General features: G+C 38.2%; 2 protein-coding genes and 1 non-coding gene across 3 annotated transcripts in view; 1 reads left to right on the plus strand and 2 right to left on the minus strand.

Moving 5' to 3' along the window:
• The window catches only part of LOC111874889, a 102914-nt gene extending 100283 nt beyond the window's left edge, over positions 1-2631 (plus strand). Inside the window, exons 4-5 of the mRNA XM_023870749.2 lie at positions 264-401; positions 1104-2631. Coding sequence (XP_023726517.1) covers positions 264-401; positions 1104-1642 — 677 coding nt within the window. The 3' untranslated portion in view covers positions 1643-2631. The remainder of the gene's footprint in view (positions 1-263; positions 402-1103) is intronic.
• A 1687-nt stretch (positions 2632-4318) lies between these two features.
• On the minus strand, positions 4319-4436 carry LOC111874890. Its single transcript, XR_002844630.1, has one exon. It is a non-coding gene; the product is annotated as a 5S ribosomal RNA (ribosomal RNA).
• A 6369-nt stretch (positions 4437-10805) lies between these two features.
• LOC111874887 (dnaJ homolog subfamily C member 22) lies at positions 10806-17098 on the minus strand. Its single transcript, XM_023870743.2, has 5 exons — positions 16392-17098; positions 15505-15652; positions 15220-15424; positions 13976-14243; positions 10806-13199 (listed from the first exon to the last, which is right to left on the minus strand). The coding sequence occupies exons 1-5, from the start codon at positions 16626-16628 to the stop codon at positions 12990-12992; spliced, it is 1068 nt and encodes a 355-aa protein (XP_023726511.1). The 5' UTR covers positions 16629-17098; the 3' UTR covers positions 10806-12989.
• Between the last annotated feature and the right edge of the window lie 2542 nt (positions 17099-19640).

A 19640-nucleotide genomic window follows, 5' to 3' on the forward strand; every position in this document is an offset into this window, starting at 1 on the left:
TATTATTATTATTATTATAGAATGACTCCTAATACATTTTTCTTACTTACTATAAATATAGGTCTTCTGCCCATTTTTTTTGGGTGGGGGTTTATTTGTGTTTCTTCCTTTTGTAACTGCCTCAGTTCATTTGTGTTTGGTAGAAACTGTAATAATATTTGTATTATTCTTTGTCATCGTATATAAGCAAAATGGTTTAAATATATAATTGTTGTCCTAGTATTAAAGCATTAAAGTTGTGAAAATCTGTGTTTTAATTTCAGGGCATGTGGAAGTATTGAACTTCATGCTGAACAAGTGCACTGTGGAAGTGGATGCAAGGAATGCCATGGGCTTCACTCCACTCATGAAGGCAGCTCTACAGGGCCGCACCAAGTGTGCCAAACTCCTGTTGTTTGCTGGTATGCATGCGGCACAGTGCAGCCAAGTCACTTGATGACTGGCAGTCATAATTTCAATTACATGTGCATAATTTAAAAATCCATAACTGCAATATCAACACATGCACACAAGTAACCAAATATTACCATCAGCATGAAACTAAAACAAACGTAAGAAACTGATTGGCCTCAAATAGCATACTATGAAGAGAGATTTGTAATCAGATGCTGGTGTTTGAAGGGGGGGGGTTACAGTTTAATTAGAATTTAAAGTGACAATTAAAGTTCACCTTTTAATTTAATGAGATAAATCCTTGTCTTTCTTTCAGCTAGTATACATACCAGCAATAAATTGATGTATAATGGTAAAAGTTGTCAAAATCCACACATCTTCTAGTCCAATGTATATATGTGTACCTCAAAGCTGAAAGACAGAGGACCAGTTGACAAGCAGTTAGTAGAGAGGAGACCGATATATCAAAATAAATGGGATAATTATGTAAAAAACAGAATCGCATGTTCTGTTAATAAGATAGACCCAGACACTATACAGTTCTGTCTGCTTGCTTATGAGATTGTTCAGACTGAAATTTATTTACCTCATAGATTGTTTCAATTTTTTGTCAGTAGTAAGTGAAGAAGACTAACAATAGAGGAACTAAAGTATTGAGAGAAATTTTGCCATAAAAAGTAAATAATTTTGCCACTGACCAATACTTCCAGGTGCCTCCCCCACGTTACGAGATACAGGTCGTGGGTTACGGGCCGAACAATGGGCTCGGTTCTGTGGACGATATGTGTGTGCTGAAGTCATTGAGAAATTTGCCCGTCATCGTCTGCTGGAGAGGACAACAGCTTATGGTCGGTGGGGTAGTGAACCAGAGCTTGGAACACAGGCTATTATAGGAACAGGAAAACTTCAAATTAGCAGTGGGCAGAACTCATCACAGTCTACTGGTCTGAAGTCCCGACTACAGCGTGCATTTCGCACAAATAGCTCAGGGTCTCAGTCCTCTTCCAACCGCTATTCCCTTGTCACACAGCTCACCACAGCAGCTCTCTGTGCCAGCTCACCAGTCCTTCCTACCCCTAATGTCCCTCCTGTTATCAGGTCTCTCATGAGACCATTAACAGTCCCTAAATTGCAGGTGACCCCTGCAGCATCAGGAGAAACAAGTGACTCTTGCATTGAATATCACCACACAAAGGACAGGCCACCAACTGCCAGACCATCAGGAACACGTTCGAAGAACAAGAAATAACATTTACTGCAACTCCCACGGTATTCTAAGTTGAAGAGATGCTTTTCTTTGTACAGTAATGAAGTTGTTTTCTAAAGAGAATTCACCTCTCTGGACAAATAAAATGAGCAATGGAAGTTATTCAGAGTGACAGTTGAGACACAAGGTTTAGCGCAGAGTTGCTGTCAGTGATGAATGATACGTTACTTGTCCTACCAATAGGCCTTTGAATGCAGGACTTCAGTATTAGAAAGCAAATTTGTCATTGTCAGATCTTCGGTTTCTGAGGTGAAGCAAATATCTCTGCCATATTTCTGTAATTCAGCATTTGTATTCCAATTGAATTTCTTGTTTCTATTGTACTTTGAACTTAAATATTTAGTATTTCTAAAATATACTTCTACTTTGAATATAAATCAAAAGTCATGGGCATCAAAATCACAGTTTTAACATTGTACTCGAATTCAAATTTTTATTGACATTTCTGTATGACCATCATTAGCAGTCTATACTCAGTTTCAGTGTATATTTGACAAGCAGGTTATCACCTGAAACAGAGACATTTGTTGTACTATGTGTGAAAGAATGTTGAAATGAGGATCAAGGAAGTGAAAGAAGCTATTATAGATCTTAGAAGCCTGCTCATATGAGATAATTAGAATATTACTGCCACTGAAAGTCAGGATCACAAGATTTATATATACTGAGCAGATTGGTATAGCTGTAATGCTCTAGACTTGTATTCAGGAAGTGCTCAGTTTGAATCTCAGTACAGTCACCAATTTTACTTACTGAGGATTTTCATGGTTTTCCTTAATTCCTCCAGAAGGGTTGGTACCTCAGACCATGGCCACTTTCTACCTAATCCTTTCCAATTCATTAGTCATCCTATCATTTGACTCTATGCTATAGATACAGACAACATAACTGAAAAAAAACCACTCTTCCATTCTTTTCACAGTTCTTGCATAGAAGTCTGTATCTGAGCAGGCAGTTTTGTGGCTGGTAAACAGAGATGGACATAACCACCAAATATGCCATATGGTCTCTGTCTAGTCTCTGTACTGCCAACATGATATAAATGTATTATATGTGGAACCAAACTGCCTGTGTGTTTCTCTGGAGTGGCAATGGCACATTGTGGCCAGTGAATGGCACTATGTATTCCTGCCATGTTGACATGGACAAGGAGAGGGACTAAGTAATGTTAAAAAAAATGTGGCTAAGAACAGATTGACTGTATCACAATTATGGAGATAGAAAAGTGGGAGTGGTAGAATAGTGGGGACAGTTCAATTTCCATATTCTGCACTGCGGCAGGTTTGTTTTGTACAGGTTATAGCTTGGTGCTTATGCATTTGACTTGTCAGCACAGTAGCTATTACATATAAATATTATTATAGTATCTTAAAGTATGCTACAAACATATTGTTCCACATCGCTCTTAATTATTCTATCCTTATTCAACACTTGATAACATTTTCCAATCCCTGGACAGTTTACAGATACTGAACTACCTAGAAAATTCCATGTTAAGGAACACGGAAGTTCATCATCACTGCCATAAGAGCCAGTTGCATGACCAGCAGTTGATGCAGCAGTGTTAAGTAACTCTTGAATCAGACCACATTCTCAATAACACTTGTTCAGAAGTCCATGATATTTTTTATATGTGATACGTTTTCTACACACCCTCACAGAGAGAAATCCAGGGAGCTGAGTATGACAAACATGGATATCCTGGGCCAGTTTAGTGTCAGGCAAAATGTGTTTCAAGAAGTACATGCCAAAAGTGTTGTGAACATGTAGGGGAATGTGGGGTACAACGAAACAGAGGAATTATATTTTTCATAAATTTTCAAACATATTTAATGTTGTCACATGTATGAGCGACTATAGACGGGGTTTGGTTTGGTAACTGGATTTATTGAACACTCACGGATGGTAACTAGTAACTATAGCACTGTCACTAATTCACACACTCTGTAGTTCACTAGTTATTCTTCTGTCTGGTGTGCCTTTACCAGACATTGCTTGGTGATGGATCCCAACAATGTCCTCTGCTTCTGCGCTCATGTTCTTACCGGCTAGGGACTGTCCCACAACTAATTCAAAGTGAATGTTATTTCATGACTGGTGGTTTACTGCCAATCAGTTCATCTTGGTGCCAAACCCCTTGAGGATCACAACCAGAGTTTTTTTAACTGAACCTGACGAAGTGGTGGGTTTGTTTCATGAATATGCTTGGTTGCACACATAGCATCTATTAACAACTCTTCCTTTTGCACTTCCTTTTTCCTCTGTCAGTCCAGGTTTTGCAGGGCAGGTCATGCCTTATCTTACGCATCTTATGCTACAACGGTAGCTTAGTCACTTGAATTGTCATGACCACTGCTAAGTTTAAGCCTCTTATACTTCTTTGTCTGGCTTCACCTTGACCTATTTAAATTTGCATAGTTGGGGGGGGGTGGAGTCCAGCTGGGTCCACTCGGCACGGCGGCCACTGATTGGCCTATTGTACCAGCCTTGGGTGATTATGATGATGGAGAATTTGGTGGAATGAAGATGGGCAGGGGAAACTGAAGCACTTGGGAGAAAACTTGCCCCAGCCTCACTTTGTCCACCACAAATCCCACTTGACCAGACCTGAGCCGCCGCTGTGGGAAGCAAGTGACTAACCGGTGCGGCACTTAAAAATACCAACAGCACGTGGTGTTCCCAAGCGGTCCCCCATCCAAGTACTAACCATGCCCAATGTTGCTTAACTTCGTGATCGGACGAGAACTGGTGTTTTCAACATGGTATGACCGTTGGTTACCTTGACCTATACTATGAAACTAACTCATCCCTCCAGCTGTCCTGCTTATAATATCTCAGAACGTACTGCAGAGAAAACACTGTTCCTCTGTTACTGTATCCATTGTTGCGTTCGTGTCTCTTGGGATGCCCACATGATCACTAGTCAGCCATTGCCTAGCAGCGGTCGTTGTTTTTATAGCCGTTACTTAGCAACGACTATTGTATAACTGCTTATGTCGTGGTTGTTGTCTGGCAATGGGTCTACATGCTACAATATATTTCTCTATTTTTTTGTGTGTGTGTATGAAGCGCAAGTATTTTGACACACTGATGTTTTGATTAGTTCACAGTAGACTTAATAAGAAATTGTATCATTTGTTTCATTGTACCCCACTTGTGGGGCAGAATGGCGCAGACATCCAGGACTTTGGACTTCCAAATCACATGAGGTATTTTCAGTACTGGAAATGTAAGTTAAAGAATACTGACAAGCTTTTAATGAACTGCAGAATCATCCTAGTCGGAAACTTGTTGTTCTTTCATTCTTTCATTCATTCATTCAAACAATTTTGTTAAAACATATTAGAAGTACTCCAGTTAACTGAACAAGTAACTACATGTGAGAAAAGTATGTTCTGACTCTCACTGTTTACTTTATTCTTTATAGTTTCATTGTTCCACAGCAGCACTATCTGAAGGTTAATGGATGTAACCTAAAAGCCAGTAGTCTGAGGAAGATGTAACTCACCTGAACTGAAAGGTGTGCTATAAGATTTAAAATTACCACTCCACAATAGATATGTTTAAAACCCATGGAGAATTTCAGAATATTCAGGAATACAAAATTTTATATCAACTGACAACACTCAAGAACTCAAAAATCATGAACTACACCAGTCACACTGAAACAGGATGCTAGCTTGAATAAGTAGTTTGGTTCTCTTCCACCAAGGTGCCACCTTCTAGACACATATATAGGAAATACCACTGTGCCCCATCTTACCCGACTGTTAGGAAATGGTATGAAGTATCAAGGGCATTTGCACATGTCGGTTTTATATGGCTATAAACTACAAAGATTTGAAAGGACACAGTTATGCTGATTATGGTATGGTAGTATCCTTATGCTGATGCTTAAGCCATCATTTTAGGACAAGAGTCCACAGACTGTCAGATTTGTTATTGTCATTGCATGTATGTATTTGTGTGCATGCATGCATGTATGCATGCCTTGAAGGGGTTGGGGGGGGAGTGTCATGAGTACCTAGGCCCGAGCATCGAAATAAGGATGGAAGAATTATTTTTTGTTACATATAGATATAAAAAAAATGCTGTATTCAACTTAACATTTGTTGGAAATTTGGTTATGATGCTTGGATTCTCACAGTATTCTCCACTACATAGAGGAAAATATTTTGTTTGTAAAATTGAAAGTAGTATAATTTTCTGTCCATTTTCATGCTATGAAAACTAGAAGATTGTCTGTACTACCAGTGCTCAGAAGACTCTTGCTAATAGTAATTAAATCTGCTGTGAATGAGCAGACTATGTATTGATCTCTTCTTCAGAAATGATACTCTGTATACTCAATTTATATTCTCTTTGACATTGTTTAATGAGGTTTCAAAACATGCAACAGAGATTAAATATTAAGGTTATATTTTGAGGGAGAAAATCAGTACCTTACAACAATATTTCATTTTTAATTCCCACACCGTTCTTGATAGGAAGCTTGTTGCAGTCCTTCAGACAGTAGCTCAATTACTATGAAGAGTACTGTCATCCAGATTTTAACACCATGTAGTTCAGAGAGAGTCCAACATTTCTGGGGAAAATAATACCTCCTTCTTCAGGGATGACGAGTAATCCAAGCAAGAAACTAGCGGCTTTCCACCAGCTTCTGCTTCTTGTGTGGCTTATGTTTTGACACTGAAGATGGAGGCAATATGTTCCTCCAAAACATCAGACTATCTTCAAACTACATGGCGTTATGACTCAGTATACCATACCCATCATAGTCACCACCATGCGAATCTCATATCCAACACAGATTAATTATGAATTTTGTATCAGTTATAAAATCAAAACTCTGTTTTGTGTATTTTGAAGAATGCTGGACATAATGTGGCCTTTTCATACCAGGCGCTCTACATTCCAAAACCAAAGCAGCCTGCTAAGTGGTTAAGAGAAACAAATTCATCTCCACTGCTTCATGTTTTCTTTATATTGTTGGTATGTAGCAAAGTGTGAAATTTATCTCCATTGCTTCTATGAGATAAAATATTTACAGTGTAGTTAAGCTTACTTATATTAACATTGAAGAGGCTGTGAAAACAAACTGTATGAGGAGTCAAGTAAAATGCATATGTATCAAATCTATATCAAGTTAAATGAAACAGACTAATATTAAAGCCACGATGACTTTTAATCAGGGATGTTTCATCAAATTCAGTTTCCTACAGTTTTAATCTATATATAAGATAAAACTGTAAACAGCTGAATTTAATGTAACAGCCTTGATTAAGGTATCACATGGTTTTAATATCAAAGAGGGTTTAACTTACTCTGATTATGTATATCAAGCTTTGAATATAAAAATATAGCAGTATACAAAACGCTATCCTTCCAGCTGAAACAGAGAACATAATTACTTTGATATATGATTCAATGATACACAAGACTTGTGCTTTGTAATTATATATTTGCCTTGTTTTACAGTTGCAGATACTGTAATCTGTTTTCTTACATTTGAATGTCATACAACTTGATGTTTTTAACACAGTGCTAAAATTGTAAAGTTGCTAAAATCAGTTGATCTTATATGTTTCTTCTGAATGTTTCCAGTTGTTTTAATTGACTAAATTCATTTACGAACATAAATATAATATAGAACAAAATCACATTCTTATCCATATTTCTGTACTGAAAGAAAAATACTCTTAATGAGAGTAAATTTTTTATTTTTGTATGCTTTGTATTTGCAGTTATGTTTTTCAAATATTTCTCTCTTATCCATATTATTTTTCCTAGGCAGGAAAGTCACTCGTTCACTATAAACACCAAATCAGTTATTCATTTCTACCATTTAAACGTAGCCAGTTCAAATACATGTACATATCAAATAAATTAAATAGGAAGATTTAAATTGCATCCTAGATGTCATTCAAATGCGGTAGATTTGTTAAATTGATGAAATACAGCTAGAGGTAAAATGTTTATTATTATTCTGCATTTTAGGATGCACACATCTGAAAATATGATGTGAACTATTGACTGTGTTCCATCTTTCTAGCACACATGATTCCTGCACCGGTCACTGATGGCTCAATTTAAAGCTCAGAATTGTTTCTAATAATGTATACTAGAATTTTCAGAAATATGGCTGTGATTGTTTTATTAAACAATGTATTTTGTGCTTCAAGGAAGCACTCACTGAGTTCGGTTTACCCATGAAACGAGTTAGGTTTAATTTTTCAATTAAACCTTGACTTATTGTACTCATATAGAGATAAACATTTCTGTGATATCTATCCCGTTCAAAATGGCTTGAAACAAGATGATTATCATTGGACAAAGTGGCGCTGGTGCATATTTTCTTCTAGTACTTCGGTTTCCCCTGACAATCTTCATTCCACCAATTGCTCCACAATCACCCTCACCTTTCTTCTACAATAGGCCAGAAGTGGCCGCAGTACAAAGGATTTAGTCCCACCCCACTAACATTAAAAAAAAAGGTGATTATCATCATTGCGTTTCAGTTTTGCTTCAAAATAGGCCATTGGAAGGTCCAGAAAACCAGGTAGAATTACAATTGAATGGGACCCATCAGATTCTTGTCTATCAGTATACATAATATTATAATTATATTATAATATATAATATAATATATATAATAATATATAATTATATTATAATTATATTTCAGCATCCTGTTGCATTGATGCATCACTCATCCATTTGTTTCTGTCTCTAATGCAACATAAACTTTTGTTTTAAAAAACCATTACGATCACATTTAAATTTCCTAAAATGTCATTAAAATCACATTTTATTTTATTGTTGTGACATGTTTCGGACTTGAAAATGTCACATGTCATTTTAAGTTTTTATGTAGGACCTAAATTTGAGGGGAGTGGGGATAGTGCAGTCTGAATAGCAATTAGCTATGAGCTGGATGGTCCAGGGGTCAGAGTTTGAGACCTGGTAGAGGAAATATTTTCTTCTCTGCACATCGGCCACACCAGTTCTCAATTCTCAGTTCTAGGGTCCACCCAGCCTCCTATCCAATTGGTACTGGGAGCTCTTTTCTCGGGGGTAAAGCAGCTGGGGCGTGAAGCTGATCACTCACCTCAAACTAGTGGTGAGGTCAAGAATACATGGATCTATATATTCACTCTCCCATACATCTTCATGATGTAGCGCTTAATTAGTTAAGCACAGGGACATCTTTACCTTACCCTGAATATGAGTCTGGACGCTTTCAAATCTAAAAGGGAAGCAAAGCTGTATGACAATGTGCAACATAAAACCCTGCACATTTTACTAAATCTGTCTGAAATGTATGTTTCTGTTGAAGTTCCAACCTGCCTAGTGCCTTAGGTCCCACTCGAGGAGCTTCCATATACAAGAACAGTAGTGTAATTACTTTTTCCACAAAACAATTTATAAGGATTTTAATAGCCCTAGAAGCCAAGACTTCAAATACAGATTTCAATTAATGCCTTGCTCATTAGTTTATATATCTTCTTGAAGTAAGTCAGAGTAAAAAATTTCTTGATTCTGCTAAGAAAATAGTGATCGGGTTGTGATTTTAGAGTTTTAAGGAATCTCTAGTTTTCTTACAGCATGATTTCAAGATTTTATATAATGATACAATGGCTTCTCATCTTAGCAAAGATTTCATTGTACACAGACACACACACTGCTAAATTGTTTTTATATAAGCAGAAGTTTTTTTTTATTTCTTAATTTTTGAAATCAACATTTAATAACGTTTATCAAGATTTTACAAATTTATGAATTTACAAAATTGATCTCTGACATTTTGAGAATTATAATCAATTAAGTTTTACTACATAACTTCCCAGAATATCCTGAGCCCCTCCTCTAGGAGGGCGTACCCAACATTTTGGACACAAATGCTCTGGAAAATGGAGTATGAATATGAAAGAGAAGTCTCTTATATAAATTTATAAGCTTTCAGTTTAATTACTTTCAATTACAGAAACACTCTCTTGTTTTCAAGCAGTTTAATACAGTATTTCACTAGAGAAAGAGTATGTCCAAAAAATTTCATTTGGATTAATGATGAAGTGTTTGAATACAGTATTTAGAAAAACTGGCATCACACATTAATAAATCGTCCAAAGATAATGTCCAGCACTTCATGCTGAAGAAATGATTGTGGTCTCCTAAGTCTTTCTCTTTTTCACCTGCAGTTGACAGAGTTCCAAGAGAAGAAATTCTGTTATTGTTTTAGAATCACTACTCAATATCCAATTCTGTCAGGTAATTTTCTTACAGACAGGGTGCTAAAAATATGTCAACCCACTCACTCACTCACTCACTCAGTCACTCACTGTAGCCAAGTTGGCAAACACCAACGGTAAGTATAAAAATATTTGAATGGAACTTATTGCAAAGCTGTTGATGACTGGAATTTGTTAAATGGCTGCTAGATTTAATTTATATTTCTAGTATCATGCCTGATATATAATGAACAGTGTTATTTAGTAGCAAGACTCCATAGCATATATCCATACAGTGTGTGTGGCTACGAAGAAGAGAAGACTTGAAGAGTTTATGCGCAGTATGGGGGGGATAGGGAAAGAAGCATTAATGGTTCAATTTGGAGCTTTATCCAGAGACTGCCTAAAGGAACTGAGGTATATACTTGGGATTCACAGACTTTGTATAGCCAGCCACTAAATACTGTGCAAATTGTTCTTGAATGATATAGACTGTCCATTGTTGACACTGTTCCATTACCGAGCAAAAGACAATTAATTTACATCCATACTGGACCATAAATTATTTTATTTTAGTGTTCAGTACCATGTTTATTTAAATATCTTCAGGTCACAGGATATAAGATAAAAAGGTTACTTCCATTCTTTTAAATAAATTTGGTTCTGTGTGTAACTGACTGCTGTACAACGCTAGCAAGAATATGAAGTAAATCTCATATTTTTGGCTATGTGATTCACATTGACTACATCACCTTCTAAAAGAAGCAGGCTGTTGCTCAGTAGACTCCTGTTTGTTATTAAGTACTGAACAGTGAAATCCATCTGAGTGGTAAAGCCAGTTTTGACCAAACTTGCATTTTGCTTTTGGGACTCTTAATGCTCATTCTCTTATTCTTTTGAAGGTATCATCTATTCAGTTTTATTTCAGAGGATAGTCTCCATAAATTTTCTCAAAATCATTGAGTTGGTTTTGAGAGAACTGTCACCTTGATTTGATGGGATGCATCCCAAGGGCCCTGTTTTTGGAGCTGGAATGTTCAGATTCACCAGGCTCCAGTATATGACAGATATAATCTTTTGAATATCGAATATGAATAACGTCCATCCCATCTTTCAAGTGATAGCGAGGGGCACATCTGTACATACAGACAGGCTGATAGCATTCCAGGAACCACTTTTTGCAATGAGGGGAGCTGAAAACATGAAAATCCATCAAAATTTCAAGATCAGTTTTTGTGACCACAACACTTTCCCATATGTACTGTGTATATGAGACAGTAAACTGGCAACTGGAGATGAATATATAGCAGTTAGGTTACCGTTTAGGCACCGCCTTCAGAATCTTTTATTAAACAAGTTCTGTCACTTGGAATCATATGCATGTGAAATTGATGAATTTAGTAGTATTATACAACTGTCAACACAAGAAATTCATAATAAACCAGTATTACTGTATTAACATTCGTTTTATTATGTACATTTACTATATGTTTTGATCCAGCTGGATCATCATCAGGCAATACTCATGAAATGTATCTCTAATGTGAATCTATACCAGTGGTCACTAGTTAGGAGCACAAACATGGAACTAATGATGACCAGAGAGTTTCATTCTCAGAAAAACATATCTTAGTGTGAACAACGATATGCGGCAGCATTGAAAAGTATTGGCTTAATGATCTAGTGCAGTGCAGTAGTTTTCAAAAAGTGAATAATTGCATGAAGATGGCCAAGTAGGGCCAAAACATGTAGTAATTGATGTGATTTTAATGTCGTTTTAAATTTAAGAGAGATTGAGAATGGTTTTAAAGATGGAGGTGAAGGAGAGCGATACATGAATGCATCAGGATGCTCAAATATAGTATTACAAGTTGCAGTATGACAGTGCTGTAATGAATACTGAGCTCATAAAAGTCTTTAATTTTATTCTGTTTGATGAACATTAAGTACAGTGATGATAAGACCACTTACAGCCATTGGCCATATCAGTTGTACAATCTGTTTCCTTCCTTGACCAGCTATCAGAACTCGTGCAATTATGAAGTTGTTCACCTTGACAATATGAAAGTCACTTATGTTCAGTTATCTGAGTAAAACAGTTACAGAAGTTTCTCTGGGTACACTTTCGGTTGGCAGTATGGTGTTTTGTTCTGAGCTGGGAAACAGACATGTCTTACATACAGAGAACTTTCTTAAAGCAGCATAAGAAAAATAATGTTTACATCAAAATGAAAATAAATATATATTTAATAAATTATTTGTTATTGTAATAAATTTTAAAATCTGGAATATTAACACTGTAAAATATGTAATTTCAGTCTTCTTGGATACAGCCCACAGTAAACAAAATTATCAAGTTAACTGCCAAGTACCATCAGTTGCTTTCAGTAAGGCAGAATCCTGAACAACGCATCATTCTAAAACAGTGGTTCCCATGGGGTTGTCACAACTATGACAGTATTATAATCCTTTCTGGTTTCAGAAAACCCACTATCAAAGATAGTGTAATTTAATAATTATACTGTGTTCAACCACCACAAGAACTGCGTGGTATGGAGACATTTTCCCTGTACTTCCCGAGTTCCAACACAACAGTCCACACTGATCTCAGTATATCTTCCGTACAAGATGTCACAACAAAATCACAAGTCATAAAAACCCACTCCTAAAGACGCTATCGACAAGAGAAGACAACAGACGCCACAAAAGAAACTGGCCAATTGACCTGATTTGAATTATTAGGATTCGCTGCTGGACGACTCATCAAGTCATTTAAACAATCATAACATTAGCTTATAGAATGTATATTCTGATTGATGATTAATCAAATAAATAAAAAAAAAACCATGAAAGCAAGAACTAATGTAAAAGAATGATGTGTATATTTTAGCCACTTGTAACCTACTGGAAATTTAGTGTCATGTGATAACCATTTGACACTCAGCATCACCTGCGTAATGTTAAATGCAGAGGTACAAAAAGCAGCCATCATTTAGCGTACTTTTAAATTAATCATATTAACAACTTTTTTCAAATCTCATAAAAATATATTATTTTTAAATTATGTAGGTTTCCTATACATCTTTGTTCATTTACACTGATCAGTCTGCAGTGAACTTCTTGTTTCGTCGATTCCTTTTATGCTTAATATTTGATAAAATCTCATATGCTTGCTGGATTTCCATAAACTTTTCCTGAGCTACTTCCTTTAGAGCAGGATCTGTCGTTTTGTCAGGATGAAATTCTCGAGACAGGGCTCTCCACTTGGCTGTAATTTCTTGCTGAGATGCTCCACTGGAAATGCCAAGCACCTGCCAACATATGAGCTTGGCTATGAAACTGGATCTACAAACTCAGCAACTGTCTCATACTAGGCATTCATCACTTCATGATCAACATATGTCATTTACTTACTTACTCATGGAGCTGAGCCCTTCTTGAGAAGCCTAATCTGAAGCTACTCAAGAATTTCCCAGCATTTTACGGAACCTGAAGGTTCATTACCGTGTTCACAAGAGCCCTCCACTGATCCTTATCCTGATCCAGATGAATCCAATCCATACCATCCCATCCTATCTCTAAGATCCATTTTAATATTGTCCACCCACCTACACCTTGGTCTTTCCAGTGGTCTCTTTCCTTCTGGCTTTCCCACCAATATCCTATATGCATTCCTCTTCTTCCCCATTCGTGCTACATGCCCTGCCCACCTCAGTCCTCCTTGACAACATATGTCATACCAGGAATTAATTAATAAATCCATGTTTCACCCACATATGTTCTAATTAGGAATTAAGTAGTCCATGTCTCTTTCTCTCAAGTACACCACAGTGGGAATTCACCAGTCCATGTTTCTGTGAAGTATGTCACCCTAGGAAGGCAGAGGGTATCTCCCCCTAAGCCTTGAGGTCTATGTGGTTGATCTCCCCTGTGCCACAGTACCCATATGCCTCTGCTCATGTTTTCACTAACCTATTCCAATATAAATCCCAATCCTTCACCCTGAATACACTCAACGCTTAAGTTTCCAGTACTTTGAGAAAGAATGCATAGAAATTCAACTTTCCAGAAAGCTATGGTAACATACCTTATAGGCATTCTGTTCTCCATGAGGATCTGACAGATCAACGAGTTGTTTCCATATCTCGTACCAGCCATGATGCTGAGCATACTTCCAGGTATCATATAGTGACTGTTTGAGGTCAGTCCACAAGGGAGAAGTGAAGAAATGGTGCACAGCTTCTGAAATCTTTATCTCCTCCCCCTCACTATCCGTGAATTTGGCATTGAAACAAAAGTAACTTCCCCAGAGGGACAAGTACAGCATGCCACAGAGAGACAATACCATGATGCGCCTGAACAAAAGAGGAGCCTACAGTGTTGAAACTGTTAAAAACAGCGCCTTCAGTTCGACAGATTCAGCTTCATTATTTCCAAATCATGGTATGTGAAATACCAAGGCACAACATACGCTATATCCTACTCAGTTCTCAATTTCCTGTAACACTGTAACTTGGCATATTTTGTCTAAAATATATTTCAACCATAGTGAATAGATTACTCTTCAGTGCTCAGTAGTCTTCTGTCCTGTCTCAATAAGCTACAAAAACACCACAGGGTCCAGGGTTCAATCCCAGATCAGGTCTTGTGGTTGACAATGTGGCACTGGGGTGGGTTTTCTCTGCCAGTTCTCCTTCCTTCAGCTGCTCCAGAGCTGTGTAGCCTGGAGGGAGCCTATGTTGCATAGGAACATACTGCCTCCTTCTTCAGGGTCGAAGAGTAAGCCATGCAAGAAACCAGCAAAAGCAGGCAGCCATCCCCTTCTGTTGGCTTCTTGCATGCCTTACCCTTTACTTGCAATGATGGTGGCACTCTTCCTTCAATACGCAGGGCTCTCTCCAAAATTCACAGCGTTATTACCCAGTCTTAATATACCGCAGATTTGAACTTATTTTCTATTTGCAACCAGATTTCAGAGGGAATTTTGGATGCTGGGGTGGAAACTTTATTATTTCTATGTGAAAGTGCACTTTAAACTTTAAGACATTCATACTTTAAGAACATTTTCCATGAAAAGAAGGAATCTTGTACTTTAAAAGTACTGTGTACTTTTAAAGTCACAAACACTATATCATAAAATAGAAAATAAATTAACATTTAAATGGATGTTAGAGCTGTGTACTCTCTTGAGAAAAACTCTGTGTAACAAATGCTTCTAAACAAATATGTTGGAGACCTGAATTTTGTTATATAGTGTGTATAAATTTTTATTTTCAGTCAAATGCCTATCATATTTTGTATACCAATTTATATAACAATTCAAGTACTTACTTTAACAGAGATTTTTGTTGTTTGGGTTTCCGTCGCCATCGTTTTGATTTTATATCAAATGCCAAGGCAGACACAAATGTCATCAGTGTGTACCAGGTGGTATCATCATCCAGAAACCAGTGAAGTGGAAGTGTTGCATATGCCCCATATGTGGCCCAATGAATTGTGCCTTCTTCTCTTCCAATATTGCCAACTGTCCAAACCCCTACAGGAAGAAAATGACTACAATACTACACAAACAAATATTGACATTCATAAAATCAATAATTGTGACTCTATTCATACCCAAAGCACAAGCAAGTGGCACAAACACAATTAACCATCTCCAATTAATTCCTCCAACCTGTTCCTCTGGAATGGCTAGCCACAGAATTGAACTCCACAGGTATGCTACTACTACCATACCACAGAACCTTGTGCTGGAAAATGGTGGCTGGAACAGAGAGAAACAAGATGGTAAAAGCTTACAACGTACACTTAACACATGCTAACATCCATGCTTAAGTGTTTATTAAGAGAGCTCAAATATATACAGTATTCAGATAAACTCAGGAACATATTTTTGTTTTGAAGTAAATATCATGATTAAAACAGCTGTAGCTAGACACCTGGAATTTGACATGAGCTATTTTTCTTAATAGTCTAAAATATGTGTTAAAAAAACACACACCAAAAACTCTTTGAATTGAATATTTGAGGTTTCAATTCCATGACCTACATTCCTGAATTTTATATAAAATAAATAAAAATAGAACAGGTGACCAGCCTACCAGAACAACCTAATACAAAGCTTGCTACAAGCTGGGAAAAGAACAGTGTGTGAAATTAGTTTTTGCTGATGAAAAATACAGCAACTGCTTGCATTAGTGTAAGTTATGCCATATGCTGTCAGCAAGCTGATGTGGCAGTAATGTTCTATACTTTATCAGGGGCATGCTTGCTTCTAGTTTTGCCACAACAATGGCTATCCTGATCGAGTTTTCGTGGTTTTCTTCAGACCTTGATGGTCAATACCAAGCCAGTACCTTGATCTGATCATTACCACTTCCTTCTGAGTTGTTATTCATCAGTCCTGCCTGGCAGTCATTAAATACGGCACAAGACAACGTTTTCAGATAGCAGGATATTTGTAATGTACACCTATTATTTTGTATTCCGATAAAAGGAATTACCGTTTCGTGTGTCCTCAATCGATGTATGTGTCTTTCCATAAATTTTTTATCTTCGTTTGCATCCGCAACATATTCAGGTATGTGAAAAATATCTCTCAACCAACCACAACCAGCGTAACCACCAAGCGTACACCACCAAAGAAATGCCTGAGCGTCCCTTTCGAGGTAAATATGGTGTAAACCAAAAAATCCACCAATCAACCACAATACGTATGTTACGAACATACTTTTGGCCATCTTATGTGTCTAATCTCAACTCTTTTATGGAATATTTTCGCAATATTCTCCACCCGTGACCAAGATACGTCACACACCCTCACACAAATGTCATTGACCTCATACGGTACTCGCCCCAACCAACAATATACATACTGACCATACTGACAGTAGGCCATAGCTTAACCGCTTACGTGTGCTTGTTATCCAGCTGTTTGTTATTGTTCCAGTAATATAGTGACATCTGCAGGGAGTGATGCGAAAAACGTGCTTGTAATACGCATTCCACTCGCGAAGATGCCACTACTTCATGCGGCTCCAATCATTAAAGATGTACCTGAGGATATGGAATTACAAAATTTGATGCGACAGCTCAATTTTGACAATCAGAACAAACATCCCATACCTTTCCAGGCAATTGACGCAGTCAGACTTAAGATGGGAGTCAAAGAGACAAACGAAGAAACTAAGGAAGAAAGATGGGCATGGAAAGAGTCAAGGGCAATATGTTTGACGTTTAGAACTAAGGAATTGCCCCCTCATGTATATTTCTACAGTATGAAAATTGAGGTTACTACGTTTGTTGCAGCAGTACGACGAATACGAAAATGTTATTGTTGGAGGTGCAATTTTTCATGAAAGTGAGTGTTGGTGTAAGCCAAGAGATGGCGCAGTAATCGGTGAGTGGATGCACTGATGCGGGCATCCGGTATGTGTGTAGGACAAAAATGTACAGTAAGATGTAGTAAAGAGTAATATTCAAGTGAATCGGAGTTTTATTCAAAATAATCACCTCGAATCATCAATGCCAACCAACAGTTATAAATGTGGGAAATTCGGCCACATAAGTAAATTTTGTACGAAGGAAAATGCGGGGAAGCAAAATATGAAGGGTCTTGTATAAAAAAATGCATAAATTGTAACGGGGACCACAGAGCAAACAGCGAGCGATGCCCCATTATTAGAAAACAGAAAGAAATCAATGAAATCATGGTTCAGAGAAATGTCGGATTTTTTGAAGCACGAACAATTGTAGAAAAATGGTCGAGCCATGCGTCCCATTTAGGTGCTGGAAGCCCCCGAGGGTAAGCTGAACCAAATATGAGGAACTTCCCCTTTCTCGAAACGCCAAGTAGACGAAAGGAATGGGATACTATTGTGAAAAGCGAAAACATAAAGTCCCGAGCGAAACGATTGGATGAAATCCGGAGAGAAGTCAATGGAAGATGAACACGAATAACAGCAGGACTCAAATATCTGAACCGAGTTCAAACAAGACTGAGCAAAGGAACAACTCTAAAGACCACGCAGTGTTAGAAAAGTGTTTAGACGAGCCGGAGTACACTGAGATGGAGGATGAAGTCAAGAATGTGTGGGGTTTTGCCTTTGTTGTTCGTCATTACTCCGATGACAACCCACTTCTTCGGAACAGTTTGTTGGTCCTGAAAAGGACCGTGGTTGCTGAGATGCTGGACAGGTGAGGTAGCGCGGCGCGCACCGGTAGAGAGAGAGGCTAGTTGCAGTGATTTGACTGGCCACAGCGCGGCCGTTGCTGGAGTTTGCTTGATCGCCGTGCGGCAGGTGGGTTGAAGATGCGTGGTCGCGCAGCGCGGTTGTAGGAGTGATGAGGCAGTGGCTACGCCAGATGCCCAGTGGGTCGGACATGGACACGACCACCAGCAAGTCCAGGCGAGGTGCCCCAGTGCGTCGGGTGTGAGAGCCGGAGGGCCGAGGCAGTCGTGCCTGGAGCAGCCTGCCGATGCCTCCGAAGACCGAGCGCTGGCGACGAAGCCTGCTGGCTGATGTTGCTTGAGTGTGCCTTAATCGCAGACTGAAGGCTGGAGTCAAAATTTCAAAGCAATCGGCGAAGAACTTTCGGGGATTTAAGACTTTGAACAAACCAACATTTACATTTTTATTTATATAGAAGATAGAAAAAAGAAGATGTGTTACTATTTTTGCCATATAATCCTTTCCATTACTGAACTGGAATATGAAAAGTTTCCAGATTTTCAATATTCATTATATGAGGGGCAATAAATAGTTCCTGGAATGGTGTTATAGCACTCTAAAGGTAAGACATACAGCAACGCTTACCTAAACTAATCACCTTCAAAGTAGGATCCTTGCGCGAACACACACTTGCAACATCGATCCTGCCATTGTTGGAAGCAGAGGTGGAAGGCTTCTTTTGGAATCTTCCGGAGTTCAGCTGTAGCATTCGATTTGATGTCCTCCATGGTTACGAAACGAGTCTCCTTGAGACCCAATTTGAGAGTGTGAAACAGCAAAAAGTCACAAGCAGCGAGATTCGGAGAGTACGGTGGTTGAGTGACGACAGGAACGTTTTTACTCGGCGAGGAATTGCTGCACAACAAGCGATGTGTGGTACAGTGCGTTGTGATGCAGAAACCACTGTTCCTGCCTCTTGTCGCGCCGCTTCCTCCGAACCGCATCGCGCAACATCTGCAAAACTTGCACGTAGAAATGGCCAGTAACAGAACCAACTTCTTACTCCAACTCCGCAATGCTTGAGCGTCCCTTTCGAGGTAAATATGGTGTAAACAAAAAAATCCACCAACCAACCACAATACGTATGTTACGAACATACTTTGGGCCATCTTATGTGTCTAATCTCTCCTCTTTTATGGAATATTTTCGCAATATTTTCCACCCGTGACCAAGATACGTCACACACCCTCACACAAATGTCACTGACTTCATACGGTACTCGCCCCAACCAACAATATACATACTGTCGATACTGACAGTAGGCCATAGCTTAACCGCTTACGTGTGCTTGTTATCCAGCTGTTTGTTATTATTCCAGTAATATGGTGACATCTGCAGGGAGTGATGCGAACAACGTACTTGTAATACGCATTCCACTCGCGAAGATGCCACGACTTCATGCGGCTCCAATCATTAAAGATGTACCTGAGGATATGGAATTAGAAAATTTTATGCGACAGCTCAATTTGGACAATCAGAACTAATATCCCATACCTTTCCAGGCAATTGACGCAGTCACAC

Source organism: Cryptotermes secundus, unplaced genomic scaffold (genome assembly GCF_002891405.2).
Source record: "Cryptotermes secundus unplaced genomic scaffold, Csec_1.0 scaffold510, whole genome shotgun sequence".
In the NCBI taxonomy this organism is placed as follows: Eukaryota; Metazoa; Arthropoda; class Insecta; order Blattodea; family Kalotermitidae; genus Cryptotermes; species Cryptotermes secundus.